This window comes from Cydia splendana, chromosome 6 (genome assembly GCF_910591565.1).
Source record: "Cydia splendana chromosome 6, ilCydSple1.2, whole genome shotgun sequence".
Classification (NCBI taxonomy): domain Eukaryota; kingdom Metazoa; phylum Arthropoda; class Insecta; order Lepidoptera; family Tortricidae; genus Cydia; species Cydia splendana.
Genome location: NC_085965.1, coordinates 13,543,382 through 13,562,764, shown reverse-complemented (window position 1 = coordinate 13,562,764; position 19,383 = coordinate 13,543,382). Strand labels below are relative to the sequence as shown.

General features: G+C 38.8%; 1 protein-coding gene across 7 annotated transcripts; it reads left to right on the top strand.

Moving 5' to 3' along the window:
• The first annotated feature begins 7,865 nt into the window (after positions 1 to 7,865).
• LOC134791675 (ubiquitin carboxyl-terminal hydrolase 7-like) lies at positions 7,866 to 16,617 on the top strand. Of its 7 annotated transcripts, none has more exons than XM_063762763.1 (11): positions 7,866 to 7,979; positions 8,061 to 8,137; positions 8,883 to 9,202; positions 10,221 to 10,384; positions 10,815 to 11,074; positions 11,329 to 11,503; positions 12,516 to 12,708; positions 13,109 to 13,262; positions 13,574 to 13,707; positions 16,100 to 16,206; positions 16,286 to 16,617. In XM_063762763.1, the coding sequence occupies exons 2-11, from the start codon at positions 8,072 to 8,074 to the stop codon at positions 16,423 to 16,425; spliced, it is 1,713 nt and encodes a 570-aa protein (XP_063618833.1). In that variant the 5' UTR covers positions 7,866 to 7,979; positions 8,061 to 8,071; the 3' UTR covers positions 16,426 to 16,617. The 7 variants fall into 7 exon arrangements, with proteins under 7 accessions (XP_063618833.1, XP_063618835.1, XP_063618831.1 ...); XM_063762765.1 differs by having other exon boundaries at positions 8,061 to 8,173; positions 16,100 to 16,196; positions 16,393 to 16,617; XM_063762761.1 differs by having other exon boundaries at positions 8,061 to 8,173.
• Positions 16,618 to 19,383: the final 2,766 nt, after the last annotated feature.

Below are 19,383 nucleotides of genomic sequence, written 5' to 3'. Positions count from 1 at the left end.
ACACACGTGTGGGGTTTGCACTTGCACTAGCTAGCTAGGTTAATTATAATGGAATAAAACGCTGAATATTTTTAGAAGTACCATCGAGTAGAAATTTGGAGAGTATTTTTTGTTCCAAATATAACAATAAATTTTAAATATTCGGGCTTAAAGCTCCTGTGAATAATCCTTGTATCTCCAAATAGTTAGCTCCACTCGACGGTCTAATCAAATTTGAAATCCTGTCGTCTAATCAACTATTGGTATTATATACTAGGGTGTCAAACATTAGAACGTTTAGTGTGACGTGGCTCTTTCTCATTTTTACGCAATGTGTGTACAACCGTAGTAACCGTACGTACCAACCTGATGATATCTACGTATAAAAGTAGGGGAATCCGGGAAACTTTCTAAAATGGAAAACTGGAAACATTCTTATTTTTCGGCATGCATGTGTGATGCCAAAAAATAAGAAAATGTCATGCCAAACAGGTCTCGTTAGAACTTAGGACACATATATACATATATAGGAGTGCTGATAAAGTATTTATTTATTTTTGATACCTATTTTGATTTTGGCACATTTTTCATTAAAATAATCAAGTCCCCACCTGGCCAAACCTCTCGGATTCCCCCTACAATCTGATTCTAATATCTCATTAGCAGATACCACATGATGCGTGACATTACCGCAGTTCTCGGTCCACTTTTCAACGCTATACATACCGTATATTATATCGCTAAGATTAAACTTCCGCCACATCGCTTTAGTGCCGTGTCAGACTCTTCCCGCTACAATAAAAGGACAGTCTGGACAACCCTTAGGCGCGAAATGAAACCCGACTTCCTGACCCACGGAACTAGACATAATGTAGCATTTTACTTCGCTCGACTTAGAAAGGCTTCATAGTAAGTACGCCGTAAAGTTCATATTATTCACTTTACTGCAGATGAAATTGAGTGTAAAATGGTGTAGGTATAAAGTATACTTATTATAGTTATTATATTCATAAAGGCAATCTGGTTTTACATAATTTACGATTATTAAATTATTATTAAATTATGATATAAAATAATAGTTTTAAATTCACATTTATAATCCTCCACGTTATAGCTAGGTATAATAAAAGTGTTTCACAAATGAACCGGCTATGAGTTCGTGTCTTGATTGAAAGTTTTAGTAGTTAATTAAGTATAGTTATCATATTTTTAATTAAACAGAAAAAAATATATTAACTATAGCCTAAACCCTCTCGTGCTTGAGGTGAGGCCTGTGCCCAGCAGTGGGACGTATATAGGCGAAATTATTTATTATTATATAGTAACAATTAACTTATGCCGTATAGTTATTAATATTATACACGGATATCTAAGAAGAACTATTAAACAATGATTTTTGGCAAAATTTTTACCATGACGGAACCAAGACTTGATTTCGAGTATTTTTTGAAATATTAACCTCACTTTATGCAGTAATTTTCAACCAAAATTTTATCTCAGTATTGCTCCAGTATTGCCACGGTATCCAAAACAGTCTTTATCCTCAAATTTCTACAAAAAATGCTAAGGCACTTAAAGTCTCCGCTACCGTACTTATGTCAGATAGCTAAATAAAAATGTATATTTAAATCTCCCGAGCATTGGGGTCAAAAGGTCCATTTAATAAGTTGGAAATTCTGGACACTCCTCGTAAGCCTCCGGGCTTAGGTGTAATAGCACATACAGCCAGACCCGTGAAAGGGTCTGCTTAAACATTATAATATTGGTTTAGATGCAAGGATGTGCCCCTGCATTTCAATGAACAGAGGGGCCACCGCGAAAACCGAAATTCGCAAATTGCGGGGATCTTTCTCTTTTACTCCAATGAAGGCGTAATTAGAGTGACAGAGAAAAATGCCCGCAATTTGCGAACTTCGATTTTCGCGGTTATAGCCCTGTGCCGCGCTGAGTGAACCTTTTATACAAAATTCTTGCCGGCTGACAGCTCTACATAAATACAACCGATTAATTAATATTTTTGTGTCATGGCATAAGAAAAAGTAATACAAGTAAGTTGTGTTAATATTATGATATCAGGTTTAAGAATCTTTATTTCTCAAGAAGATATAACCAAACTTCACTTAAATGAGAAACACAATACATAAGATTATTAATAAATTATGCATGCATAATTAACATATATATAATATCCACTACCTATCTAACGAGAAATATTATTAATTAGACTTGTTTCATGGGTCATATTTATTCATATAAGTATGCAGTATTTTAGAAATTAAATAAATTAGGTAGATAGGTAATTTAAAATATCAACGAGAGGAGGCATACACCAATTTCTTTAATAAATAAAAATGCGACAAACCTATTTTGTACTGTATTCTTCATTTTCCTCAAAACAAAGAAATAAAGGGAGTAAAAACACAGAGTTTGCAAATTTGGAGCCTCATTATTTGCTTCTTTAATGAGTACCCACAAAGAAGTTATAAACAAAAAAGGTGAAAGTTAAGCACTCGCTTTAGATAGGTACTTGTGGGTCACAATGTTCAAAGAGAACTCGTTACCGACTGCTGCTTGTTTGGGCTGGATGATAAAAACACAAGGCTAATTAAAATAACAACAACAGTTTCACAAAATATTTATTACTTAATCATAATTTTTTATATTTATACTCGTACCTACTAACTAACTATATTTGTTTAAGCAGTAGGTTTATCATTATCACATTCACTGTCCCGACGCACATGTGCGTCCACCGTCATACAAGTTTGTTCCTAGGCCACGGCCCCTGGCAGTGAATGCGTTAAAAGGGCTTTTATTACTAATTAAATAAATCAGGCGTTCCCCGACCTGATAGTTTATAGTAATTGTCTACATACTAGAATAATTTGAATAGATAGGCTTTCCTATTCATATGTTTTTTATTCAAGTATTTCCTTTTAAAACCGTTCAATGACATTTTTTAACATTATGTGACATATTCACATATTATGTATGTCCAAATACAATAAACCCATATTTCTTTCCAAGATGATTGTAAGTAAATATTGTATTTTTCACGTAGCACGAGTAAGGTGACAGCTGTCATCTCAATACATATTTTGTGTATTTTTTGCGTTTTAAAGTTTATAAATTGTATGAAGATGGCAGCTGTCATCGTACCCAAGCTATGTGAAAAATACTATAGGCCCCGTGCATGAACTATAGGGGGCAGCATAGGAGCCGACAGATTTTTGGCGCGAGGCGTAAATGTGTCGTTTATTATGCATCCTATGTAGCCCGCAAGATGGCAGAACCTACTATGCACAAGGAAACGTACCGACGAGAACGGTAGATGGTAGCACTTGCTTTGGCGATGTACATGTGCACATATGTTTCCGATTCAAGCCACAAGATGGCAGACCCTCCAACGCGCACGGTCCCTATAGCAATAAAGGTGAGCAGGGTGTCAACCTGGTGTCAACTATTGATCATCATTAGCATGTTGAGCACTGAGATTACCTTTGTAAATTTAAAAATAATATCGGGAAAATTTACATTAATATTGATTAATGTCACTTCACGGTGAACACATGCAGTTAAAATTTCTGTGATAGCGAAAACCCTAAAAATCACCGCGCCTCGAAAATTATAAGAACGGAACAATGTAACGCGAAATAAAATCAAACGTTTTCCGTGATCGCAGAACGTTGGTCGATGTTAAAAATGGCATGTCGTGAAATTGCCCGCGTTTCCGGAATCTTCCATCAGCCAATTGCAATAAATGAGTGAGTCTGATTGGAATCCGATGGTACATTTTTTTGCCCGGCAGACGTCGAGCGAAGAAATGGAGGCAATTTTCCGTACTCGGGTCCATTTATCACAAGCCATTAGGTATTGCGATGTTTGGACGGTAATTACCGATGGAAATGATTTTGTTAAAGGAGATTGGGGTTACAGGTTCACTAGATTAAGAAAGGATAGCGGGGATAAATACCTGCTCTCATTACATTTTTATTTAAAACATTTTAGCATTATTTGAGAAACATTCATCAATTTTTTGAAAATCAGCGCCATCTGACCTGGATAGTACCTAAGTTATACAGGGTGTCCCTAGCCATTGGACAAAGCCGAAATGTACATATGCATTAGGGTTTTTAGAACCAGTATACAAAGTTTACTTTGGAGCAACCTGTATGTGTTAGTAGCTCCTGAGGTAATAAATAGTATGAAACCTTCTTCGACCGTTTTGATTATCTTTTTTATTTATGACATTAATAAGATTCTGACTTTTGACAAATGTCATCATTGCCGCACATTTTCAAACAAATTGTCAAAAGCACTGCCAATGATTAATACAGTATGTTTCTTTTTGTTGTCGATTATTGGAAATAACTTTTGTTTGATAATTTATTTTTTTATCTTTTGTTCTAATTCAAAAAATATTACCGTTAGAGCATTTCTGAGAAGTAACCCTACGTGGGATTTCAGGGTTAGTCCAATGGCGAAGGTAACCCTGTATATATATATATTATATATTTTTTTATCATATTGGTATTTGATGAGGGTCAGTTGGTCCTCGGTAGGAGTACGGGCGGCCGATTGCCTTTAAGTTTATATTTGGAGTTTGTGCCTATAAAAGGCCATTAAGAAATAGTTGCTTATTATTTCACAAGGGGGCAAAGTTGTTGTTTAACCCCTCGTGCTAATATTGATACCCGAGCAAGCGAAAGATCCCTAAAATGAACCACGAGCGTAGTGAGTGGTTTGAAAAGTGGAATCTTTAGCGTTACAAGGGTTTCAAGACACAAAAACTGTAGTAAAACATTACAAATCAAATCCAAATAAACGCTCTTAAGTACCTACTTATCATTCAAAATCATCACTTAAAAGTCAATTCTACCAATTCGTGAGGGAACAACTCAAAATTGTAAACTAAATACTTTGTTGCCCCACTTGGGGATAAAATGCAACTTTCTCATCCGTATTTAAAGTATCGTTAGCCTTTACGAGGTGGTGTGGTAAAGTCATAGGCGAAAAAATACTGATCTCGACACAAGAAAGAGGGATTGAGGGTGTAATTAAGAAGGGTTAAATACCAATTCTATTCCAATATGCAGTGCCCAGCCAGTGCGAGCGCAAGTGCAGGCGGCAGCCGCGACAGCGCGATGATGCATCGATATTAGTCAAGTCAACGTTTTTATATATCACATTCCTGTACGGTTACCATCAGTTTGTCACTGACATAAACGCCGTCGAGAACGTAATTTACTTTCTATATATCTCGCTCGCACTCGCATATTAGTGCAAACGGGATGTATAGAAAGTAAATTACGTTCTCGACGGCGTTTATGTCAGTGACAAACTGATGGTAACCGTACTGGTTACCACCCATAACGCAGAAAGTTTTCTTGCTATGTACTTGTACTTAGGGGTCATCGATTAATTACATCACACGTTTAGGGGGAGGGAGGGGGTCAAGAAAATGTGACATGTTGTGACAAGGGGGGGGAGTCACAAACTTTGTGACGTCACTTTAACTTCATCAGTAACCGAAAATTTATTTAAATTATTTTATACGCCAATATACATTTAAATAACAAGTTTTAGAAACGATAATCGTTTTTATTCGTTTAATTTTATTTCTTAATCAGTTTTGGGTTATAAAATTACTAATATTTCTTTTGTCAAAAATATTTTGATAAAATATTGAATAAATATTTGCCGATTTCGTTGAAGAAATGTGACGTCACACCAGGGGGGAGGGGTTTGCCAAATGTGACCAAGTGTGACAAGGAGGGGGGAGGGGTAAAAAAACCTAGAAATTCGTGTGACGTAATTAATGGATGACCCCTTATGTAAAAAGACACTTAGTTACAAAGACTAAATGAACTCTATAGAATAAATGAAGTTCCTTATTTAGGTACTTCTATACAGAATCGCATACCAATTATTTACCGGCAATGATTCGTTACTCGTATTGGATGTTTCCATTAAGGTTAATGGACTTAATCCCCCGGCTCTAATGGGTGATTGGATCCCTCGGCTTTCCCGAATCCTGCGATTATTCGCTGGTCCAGCTACACTTTCTTATACAAACACAATATTCCTTTTAGTCTTGCAAAAACAAATATTTCTAGAGTAAATAAACGCCTCCGAGTCTAGTCAAATTGCCAATGTAAGTATACTCTTGGTGGTAAGGTTAGTATTTTGGCCTTTCTGAAAATGTTATAGGTAACTACACAGAAGCTTTTATAGCGGAGAAGTTCAATTCAGCTCTAAAATTCAAGTTTTAGCTTACTGTACCAATCAATTTCTTTAATTATAATTTAGTATACCTACTTTTGGGAACGGAAAATAATTTGAAAATTTTCACAAACACATTCATCTGTGAAAAATCTCCACACTTTTTGAGAGTTAGAGCGAAGCCCGCAATACACTACACTAGAGGCTGTACACTGTGCCATGAGTGGGCTAGGTACGATCATACGATGGTACCTAGTATGTAAATTACAAAATTTGTAAAATCGTGTTTGACGCGAAGCAAATAATATGCATGCAAAGACGTTGCAAAACGGATGACCTGAATTAACTTAGCAAGTGATGCATGTACTCACGTATACTGGGCTGACATCCTTGTGCTTCATAATTGGGGCTAGGCTGCGCCGGAGAGATTTAATTAAATCTTCCCCGCCCGCCGTTATTCCGAGATTGACAGATTGACGCGAATATCCCTGTAATTAAATTTTATGGACACACTTTAATTAACATGGTTTTTGTATTTTTAATTTTTGCTTGCAATTCATCTTCAAACAAAAAGTACGTAAGTTTTCGAAAAATAAAGACACTGCTACTGAACCTATTGTGAGACTAAGACATACCTACATTCTGTTAGATAATAATAGGGATTATTTTGCATATAAGATAATGAACATTGTTTAGAAGATTACTTAAGTCGTATCTCAAGATTAGCCTAAAGAGCTCCGGAGAAGCTCATTGTAATTAAAATCGTGAACCATAAAAGGATTTCTGGTAGGTATATTATCGATTACTGCAACATTGTAAATAAATGTAATGAATGAAGTCAGGCAAGGAAACAGTCCAATTTCCTGGAATACCTTTCAGTCTCGTACGCGCTGTATATATCGTCATCCTTTTTTGAATGCGGTTATGTTTATTATTTCTTAACATTTTATTTAAATACTGATACATGAAAACTTGTGACAGATAAACAATTTACATGTCATGACATGAATTTTGAAAAGAAAGAACTGGAACTTTCGAATGATCCATGGAACATGGCGGATCGTGCTAAAGACATTTTTTTTATTTTTTGCATTCTGCTGTTTAATGTATAATTTAGATAGCATATTATGCAGTGAACGGCAAGTTGACGGGTGCAGTCTTTAATGAAGAATTCTTCTGGAAATGCGAGTACCAATTCTTGGACATCATTCGGCAGTTCGTGGTCTCGGCCGCCATTACGCTTTGTACTGCTGCTCCGGCTATCCTCCAGTGCATCGTGAAGGCCTATCACCGTACATCATGTGTTAATACTTTGTATTGTGAAATATTTTACTTGTAATCTACATTTACTGTATTTTGGCAAGGGCACATGAGGCTGCCACTTCTCCAATAAATAATAATAATAAGAAAGAACTGAGATTATAGTACTTAATCCTTTAGTCCGTAGCGGCAACATACTTGCCATCATACTTAAAACAAAAACGCATCTCTACTATAAGAATTAAGGTTCGAAATCTAATGACTAGAAAGGAATGTCAAATGGTTAAAGGGTTAAAAGAACGAGCATAATCGATCTGAGGTTGGATTACTCTAAATCAAATTCTAAATTATAAATGCGTTGCATTAAGGTTTTGCTACTATTTGTTTTTTACTGGTTTAAATGCGGAACAGTTCACTTGACGTAACTTTCATATGGTGACATTTGTCATCAGTTAAAAAATCACAAAATTTGTATTTATATTTTGATAACACAAACATGTTTTACCCTTTAAAATAAGGTAGCTGACTAGTCGTTGCATTTTCTTTTGGTTGAGATATTAGTGTTTATATAATTAGTTAAATGGATGAGTTGTTTGTAGCAGTGCCTGAGATGATTGGGACAGGCAGTGCTGAAAATGCTGCGGCCGAAGCACTATCGACTACTCCAGTCGAGCAGGTACAGAAGCTGGAATCGGATCTAGAGGCCAACATGGTATCAGTGTCATTAAAATCCTACATCACTGCAACGCACCCTGTGTCATTGAGTTATTATTACTATAGAGACGACATATCAAACAATGAAATTGTTGCAATCACAACATACCACGCGACGAATAGGTCGTAAGCGCCATGATCGTCGTAAGCGCCGTATAATTCATGGCGCTTACGCGTTTAGGTCGCGAGATTCACGCTCCGCTTCTATGGTTTGATGCCAAAACGGCAGCAACTCATGGCGCAAAATACTGGATCTCTGTGCCGGTTCTATACGTTAGTAATAACTGTTCAAATGCTCCGTTCTCACGTTAGAGTTTTTAGATCAAAGAATAGAGTTGTAGCTACCTATTGTTCTCGAGAACGTTGTACTATAGGATCAATTATCGACGTTTGCCATACAGAACTGAGAACGTTCTCGGCAACGGCACAACTCTACCAAAGACAGAGGAAGACTGTGCAGCGCCATCTCGTTTGACCCAACCATCGAACGCCCAAGGACCCTACAAATATCTGCATCACTTTTTATTCATAACATTAAATATGTTTTTAATATATTATTTTACCACCACCTGTGTAAAAAGATCGCAGCGCTAGCGGATTTTGTATAATTGGGCGCAGAATACATCTTCACACACCCATCATCATCTTTTATTAAAGTTTAGATGAAAATGTAATTACGTAATATAGGTACTATCCATCTTTCACAGAAAATAACTGTAGAAGATGAAGACGTAGCCAGGTCAGAAGCCACATTTCGCTACACCATAACCAACATCAGTCAGCTTAAAGAACAAGTACTATCCCCGCCATGCTTCGTGAGATGTCTTCCATGGAAGATCCTCGCCATGGTGCGTCTCACCACGACTCCGGATCGGCAGCAGCAGAAAGCACTGGGAGTATTCCTCCAGTGCAATGGAGAGAGCGACTCGCCGGGGTGGTCGTGCTATGGACTCGGAGAACTCAAGTTGCTTACATACAAGCCTGACAAGGAACACTTGTGTAGAAAACTGCATCACATGTATCATTGGTAAGATTATTGTATAGTTCTTACTAAATATGAAAAGGACTCGTGTCTCACCGTTTTCTTCTCTATGGGTGATACTGATATTACATCGATATTTGAAATAATATTGTAAGCTCATGGGCCACATTATGTCCATCTAACGAACATCCAGAAAGCCCGGCCGTTCAGAGGGGCTGGGATGACATCCTCTGTAGGCTTCGCCACGCGAATTTATAGGCTGGTGCCTCGAGAACTGATCTGGCGCGTCTCAGGGCCGCCTCCAAGCCTGAGTCGGGTGCATGGCTGCACGCCTTGCCATCCCCTCAATTAGGCACACTGCTGGAGAATGATTCCCTAAGGATCGCAGTGGTCTTAAGGTTGGGGTGCAAGGTGTGCAACGCGCACCGCTGCATCTGTGGAGTGATGGTGGAGGAGAACGGCCACCATGGGCTCAGCTGCCAGAGATACGCCGGTCGTTTCCCCAGGCACCAATCTTTAAATGAAATCGACCGTCGAGCGATGCTGTCGGTGGGTGCTCCGTGCCTCCTGGAACCACCAGGGCTGTCTCGAACAGACGGCATACGACCCGACGGGCTGACGCTGGTTCCCTGGCAGAGAGGGCGATGTCTTATATGGGATGCAACTTGTGTGAGTACATTTGCTGCATCCCATGTAGGACACACCACTAAGTCGGCAGGCTCGGCGGCAGAGATTGCCGCCAAAAACAAGCGAGAAAAATACTCTGCCTTGGGAGCCACTTACGACTTCGTGCCCGTCCTGTCAAGACAGAGAGCTTAGCAAGCGCCTCAGGGAGAAGGGGAATGACCCCCGTTCTGACTAATGGCTTGTCCAACAGGTCTCCATCGCCATACAGCGGGGTAACGCTGCTAGTGTGATGTGGACCTTTGGACCCGGCATGGCTCAGAACGGCTTTTAGTTACTTAAATTTTATACATATTGTAAAATGTATCCTTTGTGAGATAAATAAAACTTAGCTCAAAATATCGTATACTTTAACATCACATCGAAATAAATTTGACAGCAAAGAAGATGATTGGGGTTTTGGACATTTCATTTCATGGAAAGAATTAATAGATCCCGACAACGGCTTCGTCAAAGACGACTCCATCACAATGGAAGCTCACGTGATCGCCGAAGCACCTCACGGCGTGTCATGGGACTCCAAAAAACATACCGGCTACATTGGTAAGAAATTACATGCCGGATACGTTGGTAAATATTATGGTCATATCCTACCATTGTTGTCGTCATCGTCAGGGTGATCATGATTACACTTACCAAATATAACCAATATTCACTCCTTTGTGAGATTCATTAGATACCTTAAAATTAGTCCCCTAAAACTTTTGGCGAGTAAACTACGGTATGTCTATGGAATTAGCACTGCGCAAGAAGATGCATTAATGCTATATTTCCATAAATAATCCTGACATAGTATATTCTCGTATGTGGTTGGTATCTATTCTACTGAATAACTCGTGTCATTTGCACCATCAAACATAAAATGAGTCGTACATGGTCGTACTTAGGTGTTCAATACTTAACATCGGTTAAGATTAAAACGATAGGCGACCAATTGTGGGACAAATTCTATTAGAAATATATTATTTTCCAGGATTGAAAAACCAAGGCGCTACCTGTTACATGAATTCATTATTACAAACCCTTTTCTTCACGAATGTCCTTCGCAAGGCCGTATATCAAATCCCGACGACGGGAGATGACAGTTCCTGTTCTGTGGCATTTGCTCTTCAACGAGTGTTCTACGACCTACAGTTCTCTGATAAACCTGTTGCGACAAAGAAACTAACCAAGAGTTTCGGTTGGGAAACGCTAGACTCATTTATGCAACATGATGTCCAAGAATTTCTTCGGGTATGTATCCTTCCGATATCCAATTGCAGTAGAGATAGATAGATAGAGATCTTTATCTTTATTTGCATCCAAGTACACTTTTACAATACTTGTTACTACTTTATAGCCAACGTAGTACCTATGTACCTACACAATACAATTTGTCCGTGAAACATACACTAATCTTACCAACTACACCGCCGAAACTTGATTTACGATAAAGTCGAAAACGCGTAACAAGTTGTACGTAATCTTAAAGCAGTTTATAATTTCAGGTATTACTAGATAAGTTAGAAAATAAGATGAAAACGACAGTAGTAGAGGGAACCGTACCGAAATTATTTGAAGGAAAAATGACGTCTTTTATAAAATGCAAAAACGTCAACTGCACAAGCACGCGCGTCGAAAGTTTCTACGACATTCAACTTTGCGTTAAGGGAAAGAGCAACAGTAAGTTTCATGAAATGCAATATCTTGAGAAATGTTTAGAAATTCAAACTACTCCAAGTTAAGAACTTTTAATGTTATCGGTTTCCGTCGAACAAGTGGCATGAATTAGATTTAATTTAATTAATTAATAGGTATGTTATTAATATAATTGTATTTAACACGTTCACTGTCCCAATCTGAATTGTTAACCTTACGCCTTTGTAATACAGGCTTGCCGTGATCCATATACGGGGGGCACGGACAGTGAACGTGTTAAGTGATATAAAAAAAAAGATTTTTTTTCACTCTTGCGTTCGGTCATGCGGTGTATCCTATTAAATATTATCGTTGACAATTTTTTCTTAGAAGCAGTTGCCACTGACCTGCTTAGCAGAATAGTTTAGCTTGTGCTTAGTCAAGTGAGTGGGCGTGTTTGTTAAAAGTGTTCAAGTCCCCTAAAGGCAAACTTTGCTTACCGACTGTTGTCTTAGACAACATCCTGGGTAAACTACTTTCCCGCCACTATCGGTGTATATTCGATCCGTAGCTCTATCCCTATCGCTACGGCACTACTTTTCTAACATACATGTATTCAGCAGCAATATCTGCTAAGCGGGCGAGGTGCTCAAAATTATTATGACGCGACTTTATTGTTAAGAGAATGAGAGGAAGAGAATAAGACTTTATTGCCAAGGTAATTTTGAACACCTCGCCCGCTTAGCAACTTCTGCTGCTGACTGTACATGTACAAGGTAGCTAAACGATGACCGCTGAGCCTGGCCAACTACTACGGAGCACCAAAAGTGTGAATACTGTAGAATATCGTACATGTCCTGAGTTACACCTTACACAGCTTAGAAAAACACAAATTGCAGGCTTAAGCAATAGTGACTCATTCCGCGATTTCGCCAATTTTGGTGTCTAGCGTAGTAGTTGCCGCACACCGCTACGGAACGGACGCCTGGTCATATCTGTCGTAATAGACGCGTTTTATTATTTATCCTGGGGCTTATGTATAATTTGTTTTTTTCAGTCTACGAATCTTTCAAAGACTACATCAGCACGGAACTCCTCGAAGGCGACAACAAGTACGACGCGGGCGAGCACGGGCTGCAGGAGGCGGAGAAGGGGGTGCGGTTCGACGTGTTTCCCCCCGTGCTGCATCTGCACCTCATGCGGTTCCAGTACGACCCGCTTACGGACGCTTCCGTCAAGTTCAATGATAGGTATTTACCGACGATCTAAATATGCAGAGACTAAAAACTATGTTAGCATGAGCGTAGAGGGGGATTTCGCTAACGTTTTGTGTCCTTTGGCTTTAATAACAGGTAATAAAGCAGTCCTCATACCTCAAATTTATAATCAGTTTAAGACTCCAGCAGCAATGATTAATTGGCGACGTCACGAAATGACTAAAGCAGCAGTTGACGAAATTCGATACCGTCTTCACGGATTGGGAAAAATGTATTTCAGACCTCTAGACTCATAGTTATTGATTTGAAATTTGTCATTTACCAACCTAGCGAACAAATAGTAAAAAATAAAAGTAGTAGTTAAGACTTTTATATTTTTTAATGTCACCACTTTTTGCCTTTTGTTTAGTTAAGTATAAACAAATGTTTACAGGTTCGATTTCTACGAGGAGATCAACTTGGACCCGTACCTGCAGGAGACCCCGCCGTCGCCGGCGCACTACACGCTGCACGCCGTGCTCGTGCACTCGGGCGACAACCACGGTGGGCACTACGTCGTCTTCATCAACCCTAAGGGTGACGGCAAGGTACAAGGCAAATAACAAGTAATCCCTATTAATGTGAGGTTTGAAATAGTTTGAATTCAACAAGATACTCGAGCATTACAAGATAGGTACAATTTATGTTTCCGATCTGATTTAACTTATATTATAGTGCAAAACTAATAGCATATTATAGTGCTTAACTACGAGCACAATGCATCTTTCGTAGGTACGCAGTAAATTTGAATTTCAACATTAAAATATTTTTATAAGAAATTCGAAAATTTCAAGAAAATTGAAGATATATAATAGTTAATAGTAAAACTCTAGTACCTAAATATTGTTATGTTTTTCAGTGGTGCAAATTTGACGACGACGTGGTGTCCCGCTGTACAAAGCGGGAAGCCATCGAGTACAACTTCGGGGGCAAGGAGGACGCGCCGCATCTCGCTCGTCGCGCCACCAGCGCCTACATGCTCATCTACATACAGTTCAGTATAGTATCTACGACAAGTTAGAATAATCCATTTTTCATAATCCGCAACGCATAAGCTTCGTCAGGTGATGTGCAGATTTCTGATCAGCCACAGGGTGCGAACCGTGTGACGACACAAAAGAATTGGACAAAATCTGCAACAGGCTTTGTCAATATTAATTACTAATTAATTAAAAACCTAGTTACAAAAATGGTATCAGCATCGCTCGTCTCATTCGTTTTTCGTTTATTTCGTATCATTCTGTATTCGTCACTCGTTCTTTACTCGTCTTTTTCGCTCTTTATCAATTTAATCTTTCGGAATATACTTTAACTTGTCTTTCTCCTAATTAGCAACAGGCGGGTTAATGTTCGCAAATCTATGTGGAAAGGAAAACGTCTCTTCTTTATCCGCGATCCCGGACACGCACGAGTCACGACCGTCCGCTCAGTGCTCATCGAGCTGTGTTCGGAGAAGAACCTGAACTCACTGCACCTGTTGTATGGGGGGAGTATTGGGGAACATGGGGTATCTTTCGGACATCGACCCCCTTGAGAAAGGAAAGGAAAATGACAGATCTAATACCAATGCAGGCGAGACTGACTACCACACGGACAGAACTGTTAGCACAACTGATAGGTATCTAAATGTTACCAAAAAACCGGGCAAGTGCGAGTCGGACTCGCGCACGAAGGGTTCCGTACCATAATGCAAAAAAAAAAAACAAAAAAAAAGCAAAAATAAAAACGGTCACCCATCCAAATACTGACCACTCCCGACGTTGCTTAACTTTGGTCAAAAATCACGTTTGTTGTATGGGAGCCCCATTTAAATCTTTATTTTATTCTGTTTTTAGTATTTGTTGTTATAGCGGCAACAGAAATACATCATCTGTGAAAATTTCAACTGTCTAGCTATCACGGTTCGTGAGATACAGCCTGGTGACAGACGGACGGACGGACGGACGGACAGCGAAGTCTTAGTAATAGGGTCCCGTTTTACCCTTTGGGTACGGAACCCTAAAAACAATTACTTAGTTGACTCGATTATTGCATTGACCAGTGAATAACTAGTAGCTATACAATATACTATAAAATTCCCATTTGTCTGGATTTTTCCACAGTACCAAACTCTGAAATCGCAGCCCATTTCATTTTATTCCCATTTACTTATAAAAATCGCCCGTCGATTGGCAATCGTATATAACTGTGATAACGGATATGATTGATGGCCGGTCTGATTGAACCATAGACTACCCGCGCTTAAACGCTACGCTAAAACGGACGCCCTTTTACCACCCTTTACGCCCTTACTTCGACGTTAACCAACCACCCTACACAATTCAGTTGTATCAGAATATTTTCCACTACGACAATATATTTACAACTTTAACCTATTGATAATGAGCTATTTCCTTGAGTTCAGATTGTAAGGTTATCTATAAGTTCAGGAAACAGGAGAGCCTACAGCGAACATCGGAAATATAAAGGCCGATAGAGTACGGATCTCTTCTTCTTCTTATGGTGCCGTCTCCTGCCGGAGGTTGGCTATCATTAGGGCTATTTTCACTTTTGACGCTGCAGCTCGAAACAGCGATACGGATCTCTGAAGCGAGAGATTGCGCTGTCATACTAGTGTGTAGTTTCACATCCTCCATCTGAAAAGTAAGAGATCTGTGGACTTAACTAATGCGCTGCGTGCGCCCAGCGTCCACTGCTCAAAACAGAACGGCAATAACATTTCGAGTAGCACCACCTCACACGATGTAACAGCTTTTAACTTTTACCGACACTTCGATTGGTGTAATTTATATTGACAATTAACTTTATAAATGAACTTAAAAAAAACGGCCAAGGGCGAGTCGGACTCGCGCACGAAGGGTCCCGTAGGTACCACCCAACAACGGCAAAAAAATCGCGATTGTTGTATGGGAGCCCCACTGAAATATTTATTTTATTCTGTTTTTAGTATTTATTTTTATAGCGGCAACAGAAATACATCATGTGCGACAATTTCAACTGCGTTCATGAGATACAGCCTGATGACAGATAGACACACAGAGGACAGACAGACGGACAGACAGACAGCGGAGTCTTAGTGGTAATAGAATAGGGTCCCGTTTTTACCTTTTGGTTACGGAACCGTAAAAATGGGTAATTTATTAGCGTAAGCAGAGACCAAATAGTAATTATTCAAAATGGACGTATACGTAAATAAAAAACTTTAAAATTTGCGGTATTGCGGGTTGGCAGCCTTCTTTATTTACTATACTCTGGCGTAAGACAGTGAACACTAACCAATTCGTTTGTACTCGAATTCCAATAGGTAGGTACATGAACAATGCAATAATTCACCCACTTGATTGTCTCGAGAGTCCAATAATCCACGTAGATATCTTATCTACAGGACGTCCCAGCTGAAATACGTGCTTCAAGACGTCTCCGAGTCCGACATCCCGGCCGATCTGTGCGAGCGAATCAACGACGAGATGCGATACGAGATGGTAAGAACATGTAAATATCGATTTACCGCTTGCAATCCATTATTTTTCTTTTTTTTCGAACGTATAAGCATTAAGCTTTACGCTTTCAGGCGGCAGAAAAGTAAAATGCAGAAAAATCAAATCTGACACCTCAGTCAGTTCAGCAAAGTACTACGCGAGGATTTTCAACGCACTAAAACAGTTCTTCACTTTGCAGGCCCTAGCTGGCTCAAAGTATAAAGGCAGATAGTGAAGTCGTCGAGTTTTTAAATGTAGCTAACCTATATTTTATAAAAGTTTACAATACCTAGAATGTTTGCTGAAACTGTGCAGTCTACCGAACTTGTAAAATTTGAATGTAGGTTATTATAAATGTATCTATTATTTACCGTGTGTGTTGTTACTATTTTTGTATTGTTGTTAATAAAATTTGTTGCACTATTATTGATGTATTTTTAGTATTTAGGTATAAATCTGACGCAATAAGTAGGTACCGCATAAAATTAACTAGGTAATGATAATGACATCTACCGTTCTGTTGTGTTGGTGTATCAGATTGGTTCACCGAATGTCGAAAGCGAATTCATCACATATAAACATTTCATGAGTGCAAAAAGAGGTAAAATACAAATGAAAAAACGTCATCACTTTTCATCGAGCTCCATAGCGGCCGCCAACGGCCGCTTGAGTGTAACGAAACGTAAGGTTAGCGGACTGAAAATACGAAAAGGTGTATTCAAGTTTCAAGGGATATGGTTGGTGATTATTTCTTGGAATATACCTACTGTTACAAAGGCAACTAATTTTATGCGGTCACGTATTATTTCTGAATTCAATACTTCCTACGACCCTTCATCATTCCGATTTAGATTGCACTTTTGATATTAGACAGGCAGTCTTGTAGTAGATCTGTGCTTAAAACTAACTAGACTAACTTAACACGTTGGCTGTCCACCACACTATACCTACAGTACCTATTGCTCCCACGCCCATTTTTCTGTTAAATTTAAGTGAGCTTTTGGTCCCACCGGTGATGCTCATGGCCACACAGAGAAGATTACGTGATCCCACCGGTGAAGCTCATGGCAGCCATGGTGTTAATTTAGATATAATATTTTCGGCCACTAAGTTGTCTTATACAATCAATATCAATGACTCACATTCAATCAGATCACGCCAGCTTTGGTAAATCTTTATTTGTCAATAGATCATCTCGAGAATCCTAAACAATCTTAAGCGTCGTTTGGCATATCTAATGCTAGGCATACACATACCCATGAAAGTGAATAGAATGGGCACAAAATATCAAATGCTTGTCACGTATGCTGGGAGACCCTTGATGGAAAAGCCATCTGTCCCTCCCACGCGACCTATTCAGCCCACTTTAATACTCTATCATATTTGCTAACGTTATACGACATTTAAATATCTTCAGTCGTCCCTAATATTTGTACCTACGAACAAACTATCTATAGATGTATTTGTGGTGAATCTGACTGAAGCGGCTCATGCGTTAGTCGCACTCGATTTTACTGCGCACAAGACGGACAGACAGACACAGATATGTACACAGTAAGCACCGCTGCCAACATTACAACGCGTCGATTTAATCCAGCAACTAATTTATTTGTATGTATTAACTACTTACAACATAAGATAAAACAATTGAAAGCTATAAGACGACTTCTGTCCGTAGAGGGTTAATAATATATACTAACATTGCAACTTAAATAAAAGCTTTTTAGGGTTTTGATAGCTGAAGTACGCGGCGCTATTTCTTCAACTGTGTTGGACTGTTCGTTTACTATACTCATTTTCTCTATTATAGATTGAACCTAAGTAGATAAAAGCTATTTCCTGCAAATACCTGACGCGAATCATAATCACAGTACTTACCCTTATTATCAAACTGCAACCTCGGAGTCTGGTAAAACCTCCGCCATTCTTGCTACCCATCAGTGTCTGTAGTCCCGTGGGAAAGCATTGTTTAGAGCAGTCTTAATTGTACCCGCCGCTTGTTATGAATTTTAAAACGCACAAACAAGACGTGTGATGCTCAGACTTCAGAGAGCTTCCCTGAAGTTTCACTGGTTATGAACGATTTATACGGAGATTGGATGGGGCACGAACAAAGTGAGGTGAGGTTGCTTGCTAATAATTGCAGATAAGATTTAAGATAGCGTGCATGCAATGCATGCATTCTCTTCGGAAAACTTACTAAAGTTTTAGTATATTATATTGGTGTATTTAAATATATACATCTCACTCGCACTAATATACCAGTAAGAGCGAGATGCATGGAAAGTAAGCACAGGTCTATCATCCGCTAACGTGAAAGTAAGTTACATTCATGCAGCGTTTATGTCAGTGCCAAACTGGTGGTAGCTGTACAGATCCCTTCGCCTTTGTTGTTTTGTTATTTCTAATTTTTACTCGTCTTGTGTACAATAAAATGTTTACATAGGTACATACATCTTTTTAAACTTCACACAGGTCGTTCATATAATCTAAGTCGTTGCAATATTAAGTTATAGAGTTAGACCAAGAAAAGTCTGCAGCGAGTTTGATACACCACGCAGTGCAAGTGTTATTTTAAACATCAAACTTCTATGAAATTATGACGTATAAATAACACCTGCACTGCGTGGACTATCAAAATCGCTGCAGACTTGTCTTGGTCTAGCCTTAACACCCTAAGTTCTCAGAGAGCCTTTGATAAATTATTCGTGTTATTAAACCGTCTGGAATATTAGGTAATTACTTTACTAGAAGACATGTTAATATCACCTTTGAGTAAGCTTTACAGCTAATCTCTGGTTTTGCTTTGATTAGTTCTGTTTTAACAAGTTGGATTGTTGGATATCGTCCGTAGGCGTCTAATACCTTATTTTCACTAACCATACTAATCAAACACTAATAGATTCGGCTCATTATGATCTCTTTTTGTAATTCATTATAATCATTATAAAGTTCCAGTCGTAATTTGATTCCTCCTTTTGAGTTCTGGATTAATAGAAAATTTAATATTGTTAAACCTTAAACTTAATATTACGTAACGCTGAACCTAATGCTAATTAAAAACTATGCTGGAACAGCGATACTGTTTTCCGCTAGTTAGGCTAGAATTTTAAACAGCGACGTTCATGCTAGAGCCATAAATCGGCTTGACACGTGATAAATTAGGCGCTATCCGGTGTCCGCGCACAAA